This window comes from Rhopalosiphum maidis, chromosome 2 (assembly GCF_003676215.2).
Source record: "Rhopalosiphum maidis isolate BTI-1 chromosome 2, ASM367621v3, whole genome shotgun sequence".
NCBI lineage: Eukaryota > Metazoa > Arthropoda > Insecta > Hemiptera > Aphididae > Rhopalosiphum > Rhopalosiphum maidis.
The window spans coordinates 89428763-89453918 of record NC_040878.1 but is presented as its reverse complement, the minus strand read 5'-3'; the positions used below and the strand labels follow the sequence as shown (position 1 = coordinate 89453918).

The 25156-nt window shown below is 25.1% G+C and overlaps 1 protein-coding gene across 1 annotated transcript in view; it reads left to right on the top strand.

The window, feature by feature from the left end:
• The window catches only part of LOC113554287 (pickpocket protein 19-like), a 68214-nt gene that overhangs the window by 28979 nt on the left and 14079 nt on the right, over nucleotides 1-25156 (top strand). The window contains exon 2 of the mRNA XM_026958053.1: nucleotides 22293-22426. Within this exon, the coding sequence (XP_026813854.1) occupies nucleotides 22311-22426 (116 nt within the window). The 5' untranslated portion in view covers nucleotides 22293-22310. The remainder of the gene's footprint in view (nucleotides 1-22292; nucleotides 22427-25156) is intronic.

The following is a 25156-nucleotide window of genomic DNA, read 5'->3' as shown; positions in this document are numbered from 1 at the left end:
ATTGTCCATCTGTATTACGTCAATATGTATTAATTATTAATAAGTACGAGGTAATTTATTTAACAAAATGCACTCATTGTTTCAAGAAACACTTACGTTTTCGTAACTATTTTTTTACACGATTTTAAATCGTTACAAAACAACATTTTCAGAAAAAAAAATTCTTTTTTACTATTTATTATTGTAATTATTATTTGTACTTTTTTGAATAGCGCTACAAATTTTAAATTTTACATCCAGAAGCAGAATATTATTCTGTGAATTTCGATCTACAAAAATAAAGTTTTAGACAAGCAGTTTATCAGTTAAAAGTATTATTATAATGAAGTTTAGATGGCAGAGTATAGAAGACTAACATTATGTGAAGTACTCTTTTACTATTACACTCATTTTAAATATTTATAACTCATAAACCACTTGTCCAAAACTCGATTTGCATAATGAACTCGATGAACTCCAAAAATATTCTGAATTAAGGAATTAAAAATATATGTTGTGATTTAAAATAGTTGAAAATTCAAGAAATTATTACGAAAAAAATATTGTAAAAATATAAATATTTGACCTGAAAACTATTATAATATTATGTCAATTAACGGTCTATTTTATTTTATGAGCCCCCACACGAACATTTTCAGTGGAGCTCATTATTTTCTTGAAGAATAAAAAAAAAATAAAATAAATTTTACTAATTTACTGTATCTATGTATAGGTAATGTCTTATAATATAATTTTGACGTATTCAATCGAACTTTTGCATGCAACTTTATGAAATTTAAATTGCATGAATATTTGTGCATTTTTAACCTAGTTACACAATATACAACAGAAAACAAAATAACTTTTTTTTTTTTTTGAATTATGACATTGCTTTAAATATAGAATATCTATAGTCAACAGTAAATATTAATATGCAATTAAATTTTTATAACTATTACAAATACATTATGAATTCGAACAATATTGAAATATAAAATATTATTATATATTCATGATATATTTTATATACCTAATAATAATAATAGTTTATTTTTAGTTTTATATTTTATTTATTGCACAATTTGTTAAAATAATAGTAGAAAAATAAATGATTGTAATGAGAAAAAAAAGACATGTGTCTCAAAATAAAGAAGCCTCCCAGTGAAAACACTTCGAAATTATATTAAGTTAATTTCTAATGCGTCCAGTCCAAACACAGTCCACTGCAGATATACAATTGTTATTTATTTTTGTTAGTTTACTATTGTTTTAACCAAATTAAAACATACCGGATTCTTAACATCTTTAATTAAAAAAAAAAACAATAAACTGATTTTTTTAAAACAATAGTATAATATTTTTCATACAATTAACACAAAACTGTTATTATAAGAATACATTCTATTATTATCAAAAATATTAAAAATGTCGTATTATTGATTTAGGATGAATTCGATAAAATTTTAATTTAGATTTTTCTTATTTTTAATATTCTTATATTTTTATTTTGCTATTTCATTATTTTAAGTACTGCAAATACCTATTTAAATACATTATTCGTTAGTTCTTATTTTAATGAAAATTAATTGCAATGGTTAAAATATGGCAAAAAAAAAAAATCATTAAATTTATTACATGCCTCCGTAGGCTCGTTATCATTCCAGTTTTTCATTAACTTTATAGTAGTTTTTTATTTATAGTATGAAAGTTTTTTTCCGAGTGTGGTCGGCGCGTATTGGCACGCACAGAGTATAGTTGTTGGTGATCAGGGGTGCGCTTGTATATACACTCTCAGTCACTGTACTTTGATTTAAAGTGTAATGACATAACACAAACAATAATTATTTATCATTTTGATGTGATTCACGAGAATTAAAGATTGTATAGATTAATTATGTTTTGATATAGAAGTGCATATATCATATGGTTGTGTAATAACTATATATATATAAATTGCAGGTTAATATTGTATAATATATGCGATGTTATGATAATAGTAATAAATTAAAAAGTCCGTAACTTTTTAAATTAAAACTTTTTACGAAGTAAATTTTATGTACAGATGAATATAGACTAACAATTATAATTATTAGTTATTGCTTAAAAATTTAGACTTTAGAATTCCATGTTTAAATTAGGAACAGAAATAATAAAAACTGATTACATTCCTAATTATTGAATTTCGTGAAAATTGTATATAGGTAAATACTGTATAATGTGACAAAAAAATTCAATATAAAAATTACGTAACAAAATTTACGGTTTTTAGAAAATCCCCAAAAGAAACAGAGAACTCGACAGGTACTGTTGTCGTCTGCTATATTATAATAGCCGATGGCAGTGAATGCGAAATTAAATAAAATTAATGAGAAACGTGATATATGTTGTTACCCGTCGTAAAAACACATCGGTAATATTAAATTTTGGTTTTTTTATAATTATTATTTGAGCACTGCTTTTTTTTCTTTCAATAAACTAATTGAGTTTTTTTTAAGTAGTTTACTGATTAACATATTGAACTTATTAAATATATTCTTTGTAAATTATTGAATTAATATGATTTTTACATTTATCACTTATTTTATGTATTTAACATATTATAAACTGACTACCACAGGCTAATAAAAACCGGATAAAATACATACATATTATATAATATTATAACCCGCCGTATCGTGGCCTTTAGCTAAAAGATTGCGTAGAATTATGATAAATCTGTACTGAACAATACCATTAATTATAAATTATTCTATAGGTAGCATTTATACTCAATGATATTGCCATACAAAGCAATCATTTTGTTATATAATGTTTTAGTATCGATTTTTTTATTGTAAAAGTGGGTTGGAGTTCAAACTATACCCCTCCCCTCGAAATATTAAAAAAAAAAAGAAAACGCTTAATTTACGTTATTCACATAGACTTATAAAGGTGGATGTTAAAAACTTACATTATAATATTTATAAATTATAAACTTATATAACTTTATATTTATCATATAGAATATACTTAAAAACAAATACAATGGAATCATTATATTTTGTGCACTTAAAACAATTAGCCGTTCTTAAAGTTACACAGAGTCGTATTTCCGGAGAAGTTGGTACACTGATACAATATTGTTTTAAATTTAGTCCAAGTTTGCATAATAATTTGCTAAACTTCAAAACTTCTGATAGACATCCGGTAAAGATTATACAATTTGTCTTCGTGTTCTACAGGCTCAATAAACACCGCACAAAACCAAAGGTTGAACCCACAATCTTTTTACACGATTTTCTTTAGCTATTTGTTTTGATTTTAAATAATATTCCAACCGTTATATTAATAGGAACAAATATAAGAAGCTTTATTCTTCCTTGGTTATTCCCATTCACTTTTGAATAATAAATGTTATGACTTATGATACTAAAGTAAACCGAAAATTCACGACATTGTTTAGATTGATACGACGGATCATCATTTCATTTTCATGTCGAGGCATCTGTTGTGAATTTCAAATAGAGTTGCATTTTGATATAGGTACGCTTCGTGTGCGGATTTTTATCAGCACGATCGCGTAGCAAAGTCCAAATTTTCGAAAATTTCTGAGCTAAGTTATAATTTGTATAGGTTTATATTGTTCATATTATGTTTAATAATATTGCAGGACAATAGGAAATCTATTTGATCATTTTAACAATATACTTTACATGTCTAATTCAAATCACACACTTAAATGTCAGTCGTTTGTGTGAAGATTTTGAATGTGTGTGAAATAAAATAAAGTTTTCTCAGTATAGGGTACTGTCGTATTTGTATAAATAAACCACTTTTTGTTGAATAAATATTGTCAAGAGGTAGGTGAATATTTCTAAAGTATTCCTTGAAACATCCCTCGAGGAATATTCTTAGTGACAGTGTGGTACACCACTAGATACGCGTCAATATGAAGCAGTCCTTGGATATGCAATACACATATTATACTCATACCTATACAATGACATTAATAACCATTATGCGTGTTCCATCTAATTTTATTATTAAATTGTGAATAATAGTAGACAGATAACCATTATTTTCTCTGGGCCATTCCTATTGTAATATACAATAATCTAGTAAATAGTAACTATAATTTGTATCAATGATCCAATAGTAATATATTTACCTACTATTTTTTTAAACCTGAAATAATATATATTATTATTTACAGATAAGACAAAAATGAAAATCCTTACTTACATTTATTTTTAAAAATACTATAACGTGTTTTTTGACGAAATATTATATACCAAAAATAATCTAACTTAAGTTTAAAAGCAATAATTAGATAATTATTAATCAAAATATTTAAGAATTAATTGACCGTGAATTTATCTAGATTGGTTGCATACCATATGTCTTGTACGGCAATAGTGTACCCATTTTTTTAACGTGTATATATATATATATATATTTATATGATATAAGACACTTAATAGTTTTATCTAGATATTTTATAAAATCAGTGGAATTTTTAGAATATATTGAATGTAAAATAAACGTTTAAAATCAGTGTAAATCACAATTATAATATATACTATAAATGTATACATATATACATATATGGTGATATACTGATATTATATAATATTATAATACATATATATATATATACACACGATATGTTACAAACTATCAAAGCAAAGCCATATTATTTGATAAAAATATTCGTGTCACGTGACACGTTTAAATATTTAATGTGTCATGAAAATGTATATATATTTATATATTATATAATAATATAAATCATAAAATACAACACATAAGAGATTTTTGAGAGTTTGTCACTTCTGCGTACATACGAAAATATGTATTTCTCGTGACAGACGACCAAGTGTGCTGCTGGAGACGGGACACAACATTACAGTATTATTTATATTATATGAGCAGTCGTCATCGGTAAAGTTGACATTTTGTACGGTTCAATAAAGATTTTTTTTACACAGATAATAACTCAGTATTAGAGTATAAAATATAATATTGTTATCTCTTTATTTAAATTTATTTTTGCAAACGTAGATATACAAATTTTAGTAACATATTTTAGTAGGTTGGGTCACATATTTAGTATTATATCCATGTCTACATGCATGTAAGCATTTTTTATTTTTATAAGCTATTTTTTTTTTAAATTAACTCGCCGACATTTATCACATTAAAATCCTTATGCATTTGTTTTATCTTCACTAGTTGTGACAACTAGAAAATAAAAATATTATATTTTTATTTTTATTCTTATTGTTGTTCTAATTTACTTAAAATTTAAACGAATATTAAGTGTACCTTCCCTCCCCCATATTACAATACTATGATTTATAACTGATTGCAAAAGTTAAGTATATAATATTCTTGATGATTTTTTACCAATTACATTATGTTCTTTTAAACAACTATATACTAATCTGGACATAAGGTACAAACTTAAGTCCAAAGTATTTAATGATGTTTACTTTATCAATCTTGCGCACATACGACTTGCTGTAAGTTTTTATTTTTCGACAGTATTGAAAGATAATTTATTTGAAAATAATTTTTTTAAATAAGACTGAATGTAAAATACAATGTGTTAAGTCTTATCTATTATATAGTTGTAAACAATTATAATTAAACTACAGTTTCACTGTTTTAAAAATTAAGTTATTTTTGCTTTTTATACAATCTATATCCGTTTATTTGTTGACGAAAAGAAACAGTATCATCAGAAAAAATATATTATTTTCGCATCTAATTTTCAATGAATCAGTTTATTTGTCGGCTGTTGCAACGTCGATACATACGCAAGAAAAAACGATCTATACGAATACAATCACAATGCGCATATTACTATATTATTATTACTATTATTTATTATATTACGTTTATAGACGACGGCGTGATTTGGGTATTGAATGAGACTTTGTTGTGACCAAATAATATAATATAGTAATATTATGCGATGTAAGACATTGCAATAATAATAATCGTCCTTCTTTGTGTGTCGTACGCGATAACTTGAAATGGCGGTAACTATACGGATATATTGGCTCTTAACCAGTTATTCTTGATTCCAATTGTATAGAAATATTAGGTTGATTATATGCAAATTCTGAAGAAAAAAAATCGAGTTATGAACTTATAAGGTTTTAATAAAAAGTTATTATTTTGCGTTTTTGCGCGATAAAAGTTTTATATTTCTAAATAAATGTATAATAATAATAACAGAATTGTACCGGTTAAGTTGCAAATATGCAACATCAACATGTTAACCGTGGCAGGCAGCCCACGTTATTATTTACTAAACATATTTTGCATTGTACTGGTAACGAATATGAATGTTATTCCGGTTAAAATAAAGTCATGTAAATCCTAACTGAATGGTTTTCTTTTCAGGAAAATAATAACTAAATGTATCATGTTTGCTATATTCATTATTATTGTAATTTTTTTTACATTTATCAGAGAAAATAGAGAATCTATAAATGTTTATTTTACTTTCAATAAAAGTATGTGAGTAAGAGATTTATACATACATTATTCAGCTTAATAATAATTCATATGTGGGATTTTAAAAAAAAATTATAAATAAAAGACACAATAATAATATGTTTGTAAAATTGAAACGTCTAAGTATTTAAGCCGTTATAGAAAGATGCAGTGTACTTCAAAAAATAAAATTGTTGTAAAAATGAGTTTTTGATATATGTGGTTTACACCTTGAAATATTATTACTCTTCCTAGGTTTTACTTTTATAAATAATAACAACTAATAAGTGGAGGAACCCTTTTGAAAATTAGTTAATACCTATTAAAAAAATTACATCTCCAGGAGACAGCCATCACTTGTCCGCACGACCGACCGAAATTATATTATTTTTATGTAAAAGTGTTCACCAAGAATTTCCCTTTGTAGTAGGTTTGCACATATTTTAAAGTGCTCAAACTTACCAGACGAAATTGCCGTGTCTGCGAATGTCTCGCGCATATTACGGCGTTTTACGATAAGACATAAAGTGACCGGGACCGTGACGAGAATAGTAAACTTATATAATATCATATACTACTATATTATTACATGTTAGTCGACAATAGTAACGACTATAAACAATCTTAATTTCAGATGTCCGCCGTTTTAAAGAAAATGTCCAAGTTTTATTATAAACAATCTCGTTGTTGTAAATATCACTGTACAAATCATCAATCGTTTATGATTGTAGCCGCGTGCGATATACCGATGAGATAATATTATTTACCTAAATTAAATAATTAAACAATTGGATGCTGATAAATAATAACTTATATATAGTTGTAATATGGAGTTCACAAAAACTAATGGTATTTACCTCTAAATGTTTGAAATTATTTAAAATATAGTTATTTATTTATTTTTAAATTGTATTATTTCAATTAAAAAATCTGTAGCAATGGTTGTAGAATCATTTTAAGTGGTGTTAGAATTAAGCTTAACTGAAGGCTTGACAGGAGATGCAACCCAAAGACGTGCTTTCAACTATTTAAAAACATACAGGTAGCATAATAATTGGATGTTTTGTGTATTTGTGTATCTACTCTCATACTTGCAGATAAACTAATTTAATTAGTTATTGTGTTTTTGGAATCCCTTTAATTTTGTGAATCAAAATTGATTTCGAAATATCTAAATTTAGCTTTCCGTTTATTTCTTAGGGTAAATCCAAGTTGGTTTACGGATTTTTTTTATTTTACATTTTTCAACTGCATTATAGTATTATTGTTATTTTGTATCACTTAATTTGTATATAAATTATATTATATTATGTAACATTATCATTGCAGCAATAATATTATAAATCATGTTTCAATTAGTATTGGTGTTATAATAATTGTATTTCTTTATTTATTTCAACATAATTCAATTTGAATACAATAATAATAATAATAATAATAATAAGAGCTGATACATATACCAATTGAGTTAAACTAATGTTATTTGGTAAACGGAGTTCCTAGATAAATATAATAATAATTTATAAATTTTCTTATACAGTTGAAAAGTCGACTTAAGTTTCTAGGTAAAAACAGTATTGATTAAATTATATTAATAATATATTAACATCAACATTTCCTTAAATATTTATAATTGCACATATCGAATTTTTATAAATTGATTGGTACACATATTCTTATCAAGGTCATTAATTATTTTATCAATAGTATTTTTATATGATTTTTATTGATTATGCAATTAGTTTTATTAGATTATTTACATCATTATTAAAATGTTTGAACAATATAATAGTCTTTACCATGTAATCAGAGGAACTTCTTAAACTAGTTAATGCTGTATAATATGGTTTTGTATATTTACTACTGTTTATTATTTTTATTTCTGTATCATTGAGTATGTACCTTTGTATGGATTCTATGAGAATTTGTTTGATGTATAATTTTTAGATAGACAATATGTTTGTATGGTTAAATAACCCAATACTGATGGGTATATTGACGTACTATACTAGTATTGTATTTACAATGGAAAAATAATTGATTTTCTAATAATTTGTCTTAAATTTGCAGCTTTTTACTAAATTTTCAATATTATAACGTAACATTTTGCAATTTACAATTTTTTAAAAATATCGGAAACTAATATTATTTAGATGTCAATTTTCAGGTATATGAGCCAACTCGGATCTAGCCTTAATTTACTAGACAATCAACATTATATGATGTTAAATGCAACTGATAAGTGATGACAGTATGGATCATTTCTAACTAAAAGAATAGAGATACTATCCATAGTTTATAAATCATTGTTACATGTACGATTAGTTCAAGATATTTAGAAATATAATTTTTTTTATATACGTTAATAATAGTTAATAAAATAAAGTATAAGTATATACAAGTTAAGTTAATAGAACACTAATGGAACTAAGTTTGGGGGTAAACCACAATGTTAGTTGGATCTAGACCCCTTCTCAATTATATTTCTACAAGTATTTTCACACCATTTAAATTTAGTTAATAATAGTAATTTTAAATATTAAAGTGCATGTAATATTACCAGCATTTAAAACATGTTGATAAGTAATTTTTTATGACGTTAACTCTGTATCTAGCTTTTTATCTGATCCTCTGCTTTCGTTTATTGAAGTCGGATCCACTTCAAGTATGACTTACTTGGACATGGAAACGAATAAAAATAAGTATTTTTACGATTATTAGATTCTCCTCCCCACTTATACAATTTCTGGATATACCACTGGACAGGATTTTTAAAATGTATAACAACAAGTCCGACATTTGCACTTTTCATTCACAAATTATAATTATAATCAATAGGTATACTGTATCAGTTTATTGAAATTTCGATTTATACACTTTTTACTTGCTTAATTTTTGTTGTTGTTGTTTTTTTTTTAATGTATTCGTGGCCTCGTGGAAACTGTGCACTGAGCTTACGTTTTATTAATAGTTAATACGCACGTAGAATGACATATACAAACTATAAACAGTCACAAGATGCTAAATAAACGAATCACGTTGTTGTTTTTTTTTTTCATTGTAGGTACCGACAACACGAATCTATTATAGTGTTATCTTTATACTATATTGATAAACGTTCGGATGTTGATGTGAATATATTATTATTTATTATTACGTATTATTATGTTTCATTTTGGTGTTTTGTCATTCCAAGTCATTGGCGATGCTGAGTTGATATATATTTTTAGTAAAATAATATTACGAGGATTTTGAGCATTTTTTTTGTATACTGCAACAACGATAGTACAGAATCGCAACGTACTAGGGTCCAAAAGTACGCCGATATTTTTGGAATCGCGCCCAGTTATTTAATTACATTTTTTCGTTTAAGTATGTAGCGTAACGTTAAAGCATTAAAACAGGTTTACTTCTCGTGCTTATATAATGGTCGTACAATAAACTAACGTCCTCGATCTTGTTACGGGACACGTCGTAAAGTAAAATATCCCAAACATTCTAGTTATTTTTAAACGATTATTATTTGGTGGAATTTGAGGTCAGCGGGACGAGGTGTCTTAAATTTGAAGCGAATCATTTTGTATAATAAACCATAACGAATAAAAAAAAAAATCATCCAAAAAATTGGCCATGATATAAAATGCAGTTGGAAATTTTGACGTATTCATCGAATTTAACAAAGTTGTAATATTATAATTTTATATAACAGTATTATTCTTTTCGTTTATTATATTATATTATAGATAATATTATTAATAATGTTACTGTCGCAACGAAAAGAACAAAAAAAGGAACCTTACGAATTTCAGATAGACCACCAATCCAATGATGATAATTTCATGTCAATATATGATACGGAAGTATTCATGTCACGCTACTAGATCTCGATATCCAATATTGGTAACTTTGTAAAATGCGTATTAAATTTATACTTATTTAAAGTAATGTGAAATATGAAACTTTTTTTGCATTACATTTTTATTTCGAGTAAAAATAGTGTAAATATGAATATCACGAAGAAATGTCATCCGCTTAGTATTTAAAATGAGTAAAAACTTTAATCTGCCAATATTATATTAGTTTTTCATTAGACCACAACATACAACCAATTGAAGTGCTGCAATATTGTCATTTAGGTACTATTATTTTTTACAGAAATATATTGTAATAGCAAAGTTATCAAATCCGTTTATCGTCAAAGCTAAAATAGAATAGAATACCACTCATGATGACGACTGTTTCGTTTATTTGATATGTTGGTCTTTTCGGTAAACACACAATATTATATCGATCACCTGCAAAAACACCTATACACTTATCGTTGCATAGTAAATATATTATTTATTAACAACTAGCTAGGGTAGGCTGTTTGATCATTCGAGAAAATAACGAAAACCCACTCATAGTATGAACCGCGTAGCAATATAAGACGTGAAAATATTTTTTTGAAACGTGAAAAAAATTGTTGATGAAATTTAAATACAAATAAGTACCTACAAAAAGTTACGAAAACATTTTAAATTTTGAACTGACATTTTTTTTAGAGTAGAAAAATTGCTTTAACTTTAAACTTTTAGCATGATTTCTGATAGTGAATTGAATCTTTCGTACATCAGGAAATCAAAAATATAAAATTTCCAATGCTTTACAAAATAATTAAAAATTACAAAAAAAAAGAAAAAAGTGGTTTGATCATATTTGGTCTAAATTGTTTTTATCATATACAATGATGTGTCATTAAATTAAAATTTAACTCACTAATAACAGTGACCTTCTCAATGAAGAGGTACACTTGACACCTATATACTATAGAACATAGAAACAATGGATTTTTTTTTTTAATTAGGACAATGGTTTATTTCTGTTCCCTTAAACCTAAATAAAATCTAAATAAACATGAACAATCAGGTATTGTTGACAATATTAATTTAGTATATCTCACGATTATTTCGCATATTATATTATTGAGATTATCTGCACGTGTTTTCCTTCCAAAATAATATTATTTCGTCTACTCTATTAATATATTATCATAACACTGTATTAGCTATAATAGCTTTAATAAAGTATACGTGGTTATGACGTAAACTTTATAGTCAATATTAATATATTTTTATCGATTTTTTAATAATTAGAATTATTTTATTCAAATTTAAAACGACTGCGAACGTTCCGGAAGCATTTTAATAATAGGTTACGCATTTTATCGATAACAAAAGACAGTAAATGTACGAATAAATCGTTAAAATAATACTATAATAATATACAATGGTATTTCAGTATTAATCTACTTGTTATGATTTATAGAAAATAACTCTATACGATATTTGTTCGAACACTTGTGGTGGATTATCTGCTGTAGTGTGCACCGTTAAACTGCCAGCAGTAGTCTCATATATATATATTAGTGTGTATTTTTTAAGACTCGAGAATAGATCGTTTATGTCATACTAGTTCATTTGTATCGCTTTATAATAATATTAATTTAATATTGTTTAAACGCGTTAAAAATAATCATACTACTTGTGCAATATTACTCGAGATTTGATGACCGCAAAAACTTGACTCACGACGGCAGTGTGCTTAAATTGACTATACAAAACGCCGTTCGATCATATTCATATGAATATTATATTAAAAGACATTGTGTTTTAGTATTAATATTAGTGTTTTGTAACCGTCTTTAATCGTTTACTGATTATGTCTATAAGTTTTTAGTCCAATTTATCTATGTTTGTGGATCTCAGTAAACGAGTTACACATAATTATAATATGTAGTATACTATACGTCATAAAAATAATTATATCACGAAAAGGTACTCGCAGTACAATATTAGTCGTACAAAGTCTGTGTCATAGGTCTCCATTTTAGTGTTTACAGATACTTCAAAACAAAATCACACGGGCACTGCTTCTACTGTTGTAGAAATTATATCGGGACATGAAGCAATGGGAAACTTTTCAGGCGTATCCGGTAGGCTATGGTTTGTTTATTCACAGCGACCGTATAATTGAATACTCGCACCGTTGACAGGAAGAGTAAAAAAAAAACTTGATCAAAACTGTTTTTGAGAAGACGTTTTGTTGTATATTAATAAATATAATATATTTGTTTAATATACATTTTAAAAATAAAACAGTTTATTAGAAACATTGCATTTATTTGCACGTAGGTTACCTATATTGAAGTTATTCGGTTTATATTTTCGTGTGAGCGAAAAATTAGTAACGTGGAAAAAGAAAATAACGGTATAATGAAATTAATGGTGAGAGGACGTTGCGTGATTCGAAAGGAGTAACACGCCCAGTGCCCATCGAGTTGTATTTGGCGAAAAACGTTGAACAACATTATTTACGATCTCGGGGACGTCAGAAGTGGTCTAAGCACGATTTCACATTTGAATTGCTTATAGACTTGCTCGTAATACAAAATATTATATTATCAGAACTTATACAATTATAAAAAAAAAAAAAAATCTATCTAAATCGGTGATTTTCTGAATCTTGTACAGGAAATGATTTACTCTTCTAAAAAATTTTGAAGGGAAAATTATGCTTGGAAATTAAGCTACGTAACTGTAAAGCCAAAGAATTCTGAAAAATAATTTTTTGCTCACAAGGATGTTAAAAGTGTTCTATAAGTACTAATTTTTCGATCGAACTTATATTTTAACTTCCCTTAATCACAAAAAAGTGGTGTCAGAAGTTACATTCATTACTTATTTATATAGTAGCACATGACTCTGCGAGCTTTTCCGCTGTCATATTAATATTTTTCAGGATAAGGCGTTAAATAAAAAAAGTATAAATACAAGACAAATATTTTAAAAAGGTATTTTAAATTTAAAAATCGAGGTGTACACATATTATTAAGTTTTAATACATAGTAATTAATCTAAATGCTGATATTTGCTTTAACAATTTCTTCTCGTTCATAAAATAACTTCTGTATTATATTTTATTTATTATTTTTATTTTTATATATAACTATATCAGTATTATTTTGTTCACAGTTGTTTGCGGGTAAATATGATGGAAATATGAATCTGAGGACATGTTTTCAGACAAAAGGAATTAAATAATATTAAAACAGGCATTTAATTTAAATCGACACTTTGAATGGTTAGTACTGATTTACAAAATTAAAGTATTGGACAAAATCTGCAGAAAATCACTATAAACCGACAGAAAAATCTATTTTGATACATTCAAAGAATATTAATTTGACTTATTTATTTCAGGAAATTGAGTAAGCACTAATATTTTTTGTCTTTGTTATTGGTATGTGCAACATTTATCAGACCAATGAAGTAAAGCAACAGCCATTATAAACATTAATTTTAATTCAGTATAAAGTAAATATAAAATTGATTAGGCATCCTTTTTAATTTAGTTATATTTTAAATAATAAAATACATTTTTAAAATCTTTGAAATTAAACTCAATTATGAGATTAAAATGTAAAAAAGAAAATGCTTGATAGATTGTGCATACTATACTCGTACGTATATATTTAATTTAAATCAGTTGTTATTATATTAATTGCTTCACCATGGTGATCGCAATAATAATCAAAAGTAAAGAACTTCTTTAAAGGCTACTTTAGATGGGTCTGTAAAAGAGGCTTTGACTAAACGATTGGATGTGATTTATTTTGTTATAGATTTGCTATGTAGTACACGTAAAAGAAAAACATAACAAATATCGTTACCCAATACCCTTAATATAAAAATTAAAATTTTCAACAAAGACATAACAATAGATTAATAGATCAGTGACTGTGTCACACTAAAAGTTCAGTAAGTAGAACTCATATTTTTATAATATCCTTTCAATTGTTAAAATATTTAACAATATAATATTTTTTATATTTAAATTAAAAAAGGAAATAAATACATATATTTTATATTATTCATAACATTAATTTTTATTTTCTTAAAAGTGTTATACAATTAACAACTGTTGTAGGAGATTGTACAGAAAATTTAGTTATTTTTTGGTAATTAACAAGACAGGTTAGTATAAATAATATCATAGTCATATCTATGCATTTTTTTATAGTTCATTATCATTATATTAATTTAATTTTGTACATTTTACTTAATGCTAAATAAATAATATAAATTTCATTATTACAGAAGACACATTTTAATCATTGATAATCTTCATATTTATTATAATATCTAAACAACGTTTACACAATACGTTTTGAAAACATTTTATAAATATCTTTAAATTATATAATACATAAAATTAATCGATATATGTACACAGAAAAGAACGTAGTAATAATAATTATAATTCGAGAAAATAATAATATTAATTATTATGAATATTTGGTAAGAAAGGGAGTAGTTATTTAGACATTTTAGAAATTATAGTTTTATTATATTTTTTTCTTTTCTATAGAATGCTATAAACCAATCTTTATTTAATTTACTCATAAATAAAATAGTTTTGTACGGTATAAACTGACGTCGGAGTATGATAAAAATAAAAAACACTGTAGCGCGAAAATCTACAAAGAAAAATGAAAATAATTGAATATAAATAGAATTTATTTGACTTCAGATAAATGCTCATACTGGTTTATCGCTAATCACAGTGAACTCGTACAGATTTATAGTATTAATAATATATACACCTGTGTAAAACCGTAAAACTATTCATTTCAGGGTCATCTTCAATGATGTGTTTCCTCTGATGATTTCCCGCATCAATTTAATTATATGTAGTTTCAGATTTATTCAAGCTTGAGCTTGTCTAATCAGATTGAAAATATTAAATAAATATGTATCGTAGAATAATCGTGTAATGAAATGAGAATTATTTATTTATTTATTTTGTTGTAATATAGTATCATTATAGGTTTTAATAATAATAACAATAAAACTAATTTAAGATCGTCGGTCATTAATGACATACCATGCAAGTGAAAAAATTTAACATCATTGATAATTAAATAATAGAGGTGCAATATGTGATCGTATTGAAGGACATCAGAATTTAAAATAAGGAATCTCGAGCGAAAGTCTATTTTTAATATATTACTTCCTGTTTGATAGAAAAAATGACTAATCATGAATAAATTGGTTAAAAACATCTATACGATGATTTAAGTATTGTATATATTTTAAATACACACACTTATTATTATTAATAAAAATATTTATATTTAAGAATAACACAGTTACGCACGATTGTTATAATCTCATCATTAATTATAAGATCGTTTTTGACTACAGCGTTGTAGACAACTCTACTGGTTCTAAGTTTTTTATTCCAGAAATAACTTAAAGACATTGTTGAGTCGCTGCAGTTTTATGCGGATAGGTACTTTTAACAATTTATCGACACATTATGCAAGTAAATCACATTAAAACAATATTTTCTGATAAGTTTAATATAAAAATTATAATAAATATTTGAAAACAAACTAATAAAATATATTCAAGTAAGATCTGTTCAAGGTATTTAAGAAATTATCTTATACATTGGTCACTAGATCACTGATCAATCTCCTATATTTTTAGAAATCAAATCCTAAATACTTGAGTTATATTTTTTAAATTTATATTGATAAATACTTTAAAATGTTAAAATTATTGTAGTTAAAAATTAATAAAAGATAAAATCGTTTTAAAATTAATTTTATGGCGAATTCAATTAATATATTTTCAAAAATGTTGTCTAATAAATAGGTTAGTTAAAAATTAGGCAAAAAATCATAATTTTTGTTGGAAAAAAAAACAATATAATTAATATTTAAATTTTGATTATTTTTATGTTGTGCTGGCGAAGCACTCATCTATTTCTTTTTACAGTCATACACACGAACATAATGTGTACACATTTAAACAAACCGAATACACACATAGAAAATTAACAATATTAAATTCTTTAAAAATGACCATTATTGAATCTTCTAGAACAATAATTATTAATTTATAAATCATAAATATGTAAATACTTATTTTCAATTATTTTTGCTTTTTAACTAGTATAATGAAGTTTTTATTCCAAAATAAAAACGATTTTAGCTGTTTATTTTAGCTATTTTAATTTCTGCATATTTTATGATTGTTCGCGTTTAGTCCTGAACTTAATAAGATTACTAATTTTCTATTTTTCTGAGAGTATTATGCAGTGCTAAAAAACAATTAAAAACTATAAGCTATAGTTATAAATTAATAATGCATTAGAGCATTTAATATACAGGTAGGCACTTACTCCATTAAAAGCTAATGGTAAATCATTGTTCGGAATTTGAGAATTATAATTCAAAAAATTTTGTTTTATATCAGTCGTTTGTACATCGTAATCCGTGATCGAAGACTTAAATAAAACATATAATGTATTTACTTTGCATCTTACTAGGAATTTAAAAGTTTAATTAATCAAGTAAAATTAGACAGTAGATATGAGGAAGTTATATGTTAAGTAATTTAAAATAATTGAGGGATTCATCTTGATTTCAATTATTCGGGGTTCGAGAAAGTTAGCAATGATAAGATATAAAACTCAATGTTAACGTGCAATATCACATCAAAAGAACATTAATTTCAAAAAACCATTTAGAATCAGCTTGTTTGTATTAAACCTATAATTGAGTTTTGTGACAAAACTAAAGAATTATAGTCAAACACAAAACCTATGTATGAGAAATATAACGTTTTTAATGTTCCTTGAATTAAGAAGTCATTGACGTACATACGAAAAACTATGAAAGATTAAATATTATAATACTATATTAAGTATTAGAGTAACATCCGTTTTCAATTTTTTTTTTTTTTTATAAAATCATTTTTAGTTTTATTAAAATTATATATGTTTTTATTTTCCATTTTGGTAATATTGCTGGCGTTAAATAACAAAATAAACAATAATATTTTTTTTATTATCTACACCTAACACAATTGAAACCGGCCGTTGGCAGTATCTGTGATTCCATTACGTTATTTATTGTTTATAGTTATTACGATCGTATTATTATTATTATTATTATCATATTATTATTTGTTCACAGATTCGCGGTTAATTTTATAAATATTATCACCTACTGAATAATTTGCAAATTTCCATATGATTTTGACTAATTTGATGAAAATGTGAATATGTGGTCTTAAAACGCTTGTAAAAAGAATTGTGTTCTTCTATAAGTATTATTAATATTTTTAAATAACTATAATAAACATTTATAACTTTTATAGTACATTATTAAGGTTTTTGACGTGAAAACATTTATTTGATCGACAATAATTATAAAAAACCTTGGTTTTTCTTATATTAAATCCAATAACTGTAAGCGACTTAAGTGAACTACACATATTGCTGTAATCGATTGTACTTAATGTTTTGTATTATACTTATACTATTCAGTGGACTACTAACAGTCACTCAAATCGATCTGCGAGGTATTATTATGATATAGGTAAGTAACTCGCATTAGTCAGATAATGCATATTATACAATAGTACTAAACCAGAAAATAAATGTAGATGCATTCACCTAGGTGTTTGATAGCTGTAAATCAATTCTACACATATAATTACTTCCAGATCCGATCGTAATGAACTAATATATCGTTTTTTAAATGAAAACCATAATATATTGTAATATAATATTATGATATTGAATTCGCTATTGTTTCAGTATAGGGGAAATTAATTATATTATTTTCAAATCAATAGTTTCTAAACCGTTATTTGTTTGTCTCTGTTACTACAGTATAGGTATGTAGATATGCAAACATAAAATTTGCATGGCAATATGAATGGATAAATGGTATCGCTACGTCCGTAAAGTTCATCACCCCTCTACGCCCTACTTCTCCCACCATTAGTGGATGGATAGACTTTCAACGGGTATATCAGCGTTTTTTCAATCCTTTACTGCAATTACGAGAACCTACATATAGTGGGCTGAAAAAGATTTCAACTCCAAGTGGACGTACAGACTTTGATTTAAAATGTATAAATATATAGTATACTCAAGTTTTAAATCGGCTTGTGTACAGATTAAACAAAAAAATCATCAGATATGTATAGGTAAAATTTATTGAATATTGATTTTAAAGTTACATTGTGATCTGCAGATGATATATAGGGTGATTCTATTATCATAGAACACTCATTATTTCAAAAAGTATTCATGTTTTTGAAAAAATTTTTTTACATAGTTTCAAGTTGTTAAAAAACAACGTTTTTATTATAAAATTATATTTTTAAATATTTTTTTAAGTTTTTTACTTTTTTGAATGACAACATAAAGTTTTAATTTCATATTCTAAAGCAGAATAACTTTCTGAGTATTCTGATACAAAAAAACTGAATTAAGAGTAAGTAGTTTATGATTTAAAGTTTAGATGCGCGGAGTTGAGTGGTACAGGGTTACCTCACAAAATGTTTGTCCACTACTCCGCTTGTTTAAACTTTAAATACGTAAAATCATAAACTACTCACCCTTAATTCGTTTTTATTTTCAAAATACTCAGAAAATTATTTTGTTTTAGAATATGAAATTAAAACTCTATGCTGTCATTCAAAAAAGTAAAAGCTTAAAAAAATATAAGGATAATAATATTTAAAAATATAATTTTATAATAAAAACGTTGTTTTTTAACAACTTGAAACTGTGTAAAAAAATGTTTTTAAAAACATGAATACTTTTTGTAATAATGAGTGTTTTATGATAAAATAATCACCTTGTATTCTTGACCAATATAATAAAACATTATGTAGAATTTATTATACCCGGATGTGCATTCGTTTCAGTTTCGAGGGCTAGTAATGCCAGCAAACGGGTTCTTTAATAAGTTTATCGGTCGTTTCGAAGAGGGTTTTGAAGTCCTGTAGCTGTTAATAAAATTATGTTGATTAATACATATCATATATAGGTAAATAAACACATAATTCTGTTATCATATGAAAATATATAAAAAAAATCGTTTTTAACACTTAATTTTAAAAAGACCGTATGTAGTTATAATGTTTACAAGAAAACTACTGACTACACATTTTTTAAAGAAAATTTTATGGGTTTGATTCATCGAATATTGGTTTATATGAACTGGAAGACGAAAAGTAGTAAGTAAGTATAGATTTTTATCTGGAGATACTGCCAAATTCTTTCCGATATTATTAGCAAAAACATAATACATGAACATTGAACATATAATTCATAAATTTAATGTACGTAGATATTATTATAGATATTACTTAAATAAGTTATAATAACATATTTTAAATTTTAATATCAGTTATGATGAAGATAGTGGGAAAAGGACAGACATTTAGCACTTTTAAGAATTATTAACAAGTAAATAAAAATGAACATGTTTTTTCTAATAGTTTTAAAAAATACGGAGCCTATGATGAGTTGAAAAATATAGTAATCGATGTTAATAATAACATAACATAGGTATTATAATATGTGAAAATTTTAAAAATTATCCAAGTCTAAAAGTAACCATAAGTACTAGAAAAAAAAGAATCTAGATATTTTAAAATATCATTTAGGGTCTATCAATATACATAAGAATATAAAAGTTAAAATTCAGGTTTATCTTAATGAAACGTATTATGTTCACGTTCGATCATATTTTATACAAATTATATATTAAAGTTATTATTAATTCAACAAGGAGCTTACTTGAATCTTGGTCATTGCGTCTGCTTTTTCGTCTTTTAATTTGACTTGGAAGTTTGATCGTCGCAAGTTTAGTCCAGTTTCTTTTTTATGTTCTTTTATTTTTTGTTTTAAAAGTCTACCATGGTTGTAATAATCGACAACGAAACATTCTCCGAATTTCACTTCCCTGAATATTATACCCCATCGTTCAACTTCCGGCATAAGATCATCTAACGCAACTCTTTCAAGTCTCTTCATATATGGTTGCAGGTAAGGTTTTTTATACTGTTTTGAAATTTTTATTTTTTGAGAATTTGGAAATAACAGGTAACACAATAAGACAAATATTGTCTTACCTTTTTCTTGTTTAGTTCCAATAATCTCTCTACCTCTAGTCTATTAACAATAATGGGATGGGTTTGGAGAGAATCATTTAATTCGTACGTTTGCAGTTTGTTTTTAACGAGCAATCTTAGAGATTCAATTTCTTGTTGTGACTACAAAAATGTATACTTAACACGTTTAAATAAATAAGTTTATTTATATGTTGATGTTATGTGTGTTTATAATATAAATGTTCATAACCTTATCGATATTTATAATTTACCGCAATTATATTTAATTGTTCAGCTATCATTCGAAACTTGGCCTTTTGCATTTTTAAATAATAGCGTTCCATGACAGAACAGTTTTTGACTTTTAATAAGCCATTTGGAGCAACATGCCATAAAAATTTGTTCATGTCTCCAAACCTATAAAAATAGTATTATTATTTTTTATATATACATAATAAACAATGTAATATAACATAATGTAAATGTATGTTCAAGAACTTGAAATTACCATCCTATTTCTACAATATTTTCTCTGCCTCTACTCTTCCGTGTGACTTTCATTTTTTTATATAGATGTAAAATTTGTTAAATGTTAGATAATATCTTAAAATATTGATTCTTAAATATAAGCAATGTAGATACGAATAATTATTTGTTTATAATGTAATATCAATTGGAAAATTGTTATAGAAACAATATAAATAAATAAGAATATATTTACCATGGCATACATTAAATGTTCGGCGAGTGCTGTTATATTTAACCACAGTGTATTCCGCTGCAGTTGTTCAACACAAATTATATCCTCTTTTATATTTTATAAAATACAAAAAGTATTGAATTTATCAAAGTCTTTAAGCTTCAAAAAAATTTAGTGTGTAAAGTGAAAATTTTAACTAAAGCGTATTTAGCCTAGAAAAATAAATGTTTTGTGAAGCGTTTACTTTAATCCATTATCTACTTGAAGAATGACATACTTACGTATAATTTGAGCGCGATAAACCTTTCTTACATTGTATAAAAACGGTATTATTTCGGTATTCCTTGTGTCACATATTGTATGATGATTAGGTATAATACTGTTTTTATATAATGTACGAAAGTTTACCACGTGTAAATTATACAAATATATTTAAATATATATTACACTTAAAGTATATGCCATCATACGATATGCGATATGCGTATTCAGAATAATATTGTAATGCAAGTTAAATTCACGTATTTCTAGTTTGACATATAAATAACAGTGAAATAAACATATCATTGTCGGACAAGAGCCCGAAATAAAACGTTAACGTAAATGCGTTCACGATAGACCTGCACCATAGAGTTGTACACTTCAAAAATCTTTTTGACGACCGTCGACGCCTTCTTTGCAGTAATATTGCAGGTATCTATAGGCAGTGTAACGGAGACTAAAACGCATTATATTACTGCGTAAGTATTTGAAATATTTTAAATGCGTTTAAATTATTTATCGAAATATTCATACGGAAAAAAAAATAAAAATGCTTTAATCAAATGAGAAATTGTCTAAATAGTATTAAATACTAATGATGATTACATTTAACAATAATTCATTCTCAATTCTTATTTATGTTAGAAGAGATTTTAGCTAAATGCTATTTTTTATCTCGACAATATGGCGTGTGTGTTTCTAAAATTCCCAGGCGGTCACCCATCCGGGAACTAACAACGGCTCATAATATAATTATTTGTCTTTTGAGAGTTTCCCGAGAGTCCATGATACGGTTTTATAACTTAATTTGAGTAATTTACAAGCGTATGGTTGTAATCATAATATTATATTTAACTATATGTTTATAATATATACGCGTACTAAAAGTGCTTTTTGATAAACAGGGATTCTATCATTCAGAAATGGATCGCCGCCGAAAACCCAAGAAAAAGTTAAAAGATTTCGGTCGAGAGTATTTTCTGAACATTTCCGTCAATGCGTTAAAACACATAATCCGAGCCAAAAACGTCGGCGAACGGTAAGCACTTAAAACCAATTTTATGCGCTTATAAAATATTTTAAATAATTATCATTGGCGGATACCAATGCTGTTACCGCCACCACACATTAAGTGTTTTTTTAATTATATTATTATAGTATAGAAGTGGAATATTTGTTTATCAATAAACACTGTTTCTCTAGGTACATAATCATGTTTTTGGAAACATTTTTAAACATAATTTTAAAAAAAATATCATTATTATTTACTATATTCTTTAAATTATTTTGTCGAATAAAATGCAATAACAATAAAAAAAAGTCTTAAACAATAATATTAAAATGACTTAATGAAGTAAAAATAGAAACGTTTTAAAAACTCATATAATTGAACTACCGATATTGTTTATGCATAATATACATTTTAGTTAAAAATATAAACAGCAATAATATATAATAAGTGAATGTAAATCCTATACAGATTTTATATAATATTATATATTTTATATATACCATTTTTGTATGAAAATTCAACTGATTAAAATTTTTTTTTACCTATATAAACATAAAATTCATAGTTTAATAACTTTTGACCTATACAATAAACATAAACTGTTCACTTAATTATTTTTCGGTAAATTTAAATACAATAATGATATAATTATTAAACTAAATAATATTACATAAATTCAATATCATAATACCATAAACTATAATTTTGAAAGTAAATAATACCTTTTAATTAAAATATAATTTATAAAATTTTAATAAAACAAGATTTTCAAGGATATTATGGATATAATGATTTTTTTAAATATATTAATAGACAAAAAATGATTACAAGTTACTGTATTGACCCAAAATTTTAAAATAAATTCATAATGAATGCTTATTGAGTTTTTTTTAATCTTAAACGAGTATATGACATATCAAAAGTCATAATTTACTGTACTAATCTGAATTAACTCAATATTTTAAAATAATTATAAAAATATGTTCTAAAATATATGCTTCTATATAGATATTATGATGAGATTCTTTTTTCGCCAAAATAAAGTAGAAACTACAACACATTTTTAATAAAAAATTATTTTTCAATGTTTAGTAAGAACAATAAAGGGAAAATAAAAATAAGAAATCATAATGTTTTGAAAAAATTATCAAATAATTTATAAATAATGAATTAGAAAAAGTTTGGTAAACTTTTCACACCGGTCAAACTAATTTTTATGTTCAATTTCCATTCAAGGATTATTTATTATTTAAGCAGTCGGCAAAAATTCAAATTTTATCATTTTTTTAAAAATTTTATGAACACAGTATAAAATAAAATAATACTCAGTAATACTGGTAACTGCACCAGTTGTCTACTCCATGCCGTGTTCCGTATGTATGTGTATATTTAATTATATACAGATTACAAAATGTCGGTAATATGTCATTGTAGTTTGTAACCGATTTTAGGAATTAATGACCATTGACTATAATAAACCTGTAAATAGGTCTAAGATGTAGTAAATTTAAAGGTCGAAAAGATAATTAAAGAAGGTAATAAAAACAGCAAGAAAAACGTTTAATTAATTTAACTTTAAAAAATACGATAAGATAATGTCAAAAAAGTAAAATAAATAATAATTTTATAATATTAATTTTTAAAAACAAATTTATAACCAAACACATATATTATACCAGTTATTTTTACTAAAACTTTGCTTATTGGCTAATTTATTTTTGTAAATTATTTACACATTTACTAATATTGATATTTACCAATCAACTAAAGTTTTTACACGTGACATACAAATACGCTATATACCCTATAGTATAGGGAAAAGTGGGGTAATTACGTACGAGCTGAGAGAAAAAACCATTTTTCTGTTTTCTCAACATCGTGTTAATAAATAAAAACAAAACTATTGATATTTTTCATTAACTATTGTTAACAAATAACAATTATAATAGTTAATAATAAATTCTTACTCAAATACCACTCAATATCATTAAATGTTTACAATCACAACATTTTTTTTTTTAAACATACATTTTGAAGTTAAATATAAGCGTACCTATTGAATTAATTCGACAAACAAAGGGTAAAACTGTTGGAAAAAAAATCGTATTTATTTTACTATAAACCATGATATATTATTTAATATTACAATATATTTATTTAAAAAAGTATTTATGTTAAATTATTATCATATTATCATAGATTCCTTTTAAAACTATACTATATTAATACGAACAAAGTTGTCGCATGTTTATTTTGTTTTGTTTATGTTAATTTTCATTCCAACTTGTACTAATTAAATAATTATAAGAAATAGAACTTGATTAAATAATACAATTATTATTAACATAGTATTTTTGAGTTCTCTTAAAAATTGGCTTTTCTATTTTATTCATAATATATATTAATAAGTAGCTAAAAATATTTTAAATACATGTTTGCAATCCAATTTAATTTACCTAAATTTTTAAATATTTTATTATATTTAAAAATTAGTAGTACCGTACGGTCTCGCCTTCCATATCAATTACGACAATATAATACAACAGATGATTGTCCCTTTCCATAAGTAGTAAGTAAAATTGTACGAACAGTTTGATAAAACTACAATTTTATCATCCATACATTTAAGTATTATACACATAAAAATTATTTAACATATTTTTGGCAATGATGTGATAGCAGAATAATAAAATATAACTATAGAAATATGCGAAAATGATGTAAAAATCAGGAAAAAAGTATCTAAAACAAAACAAC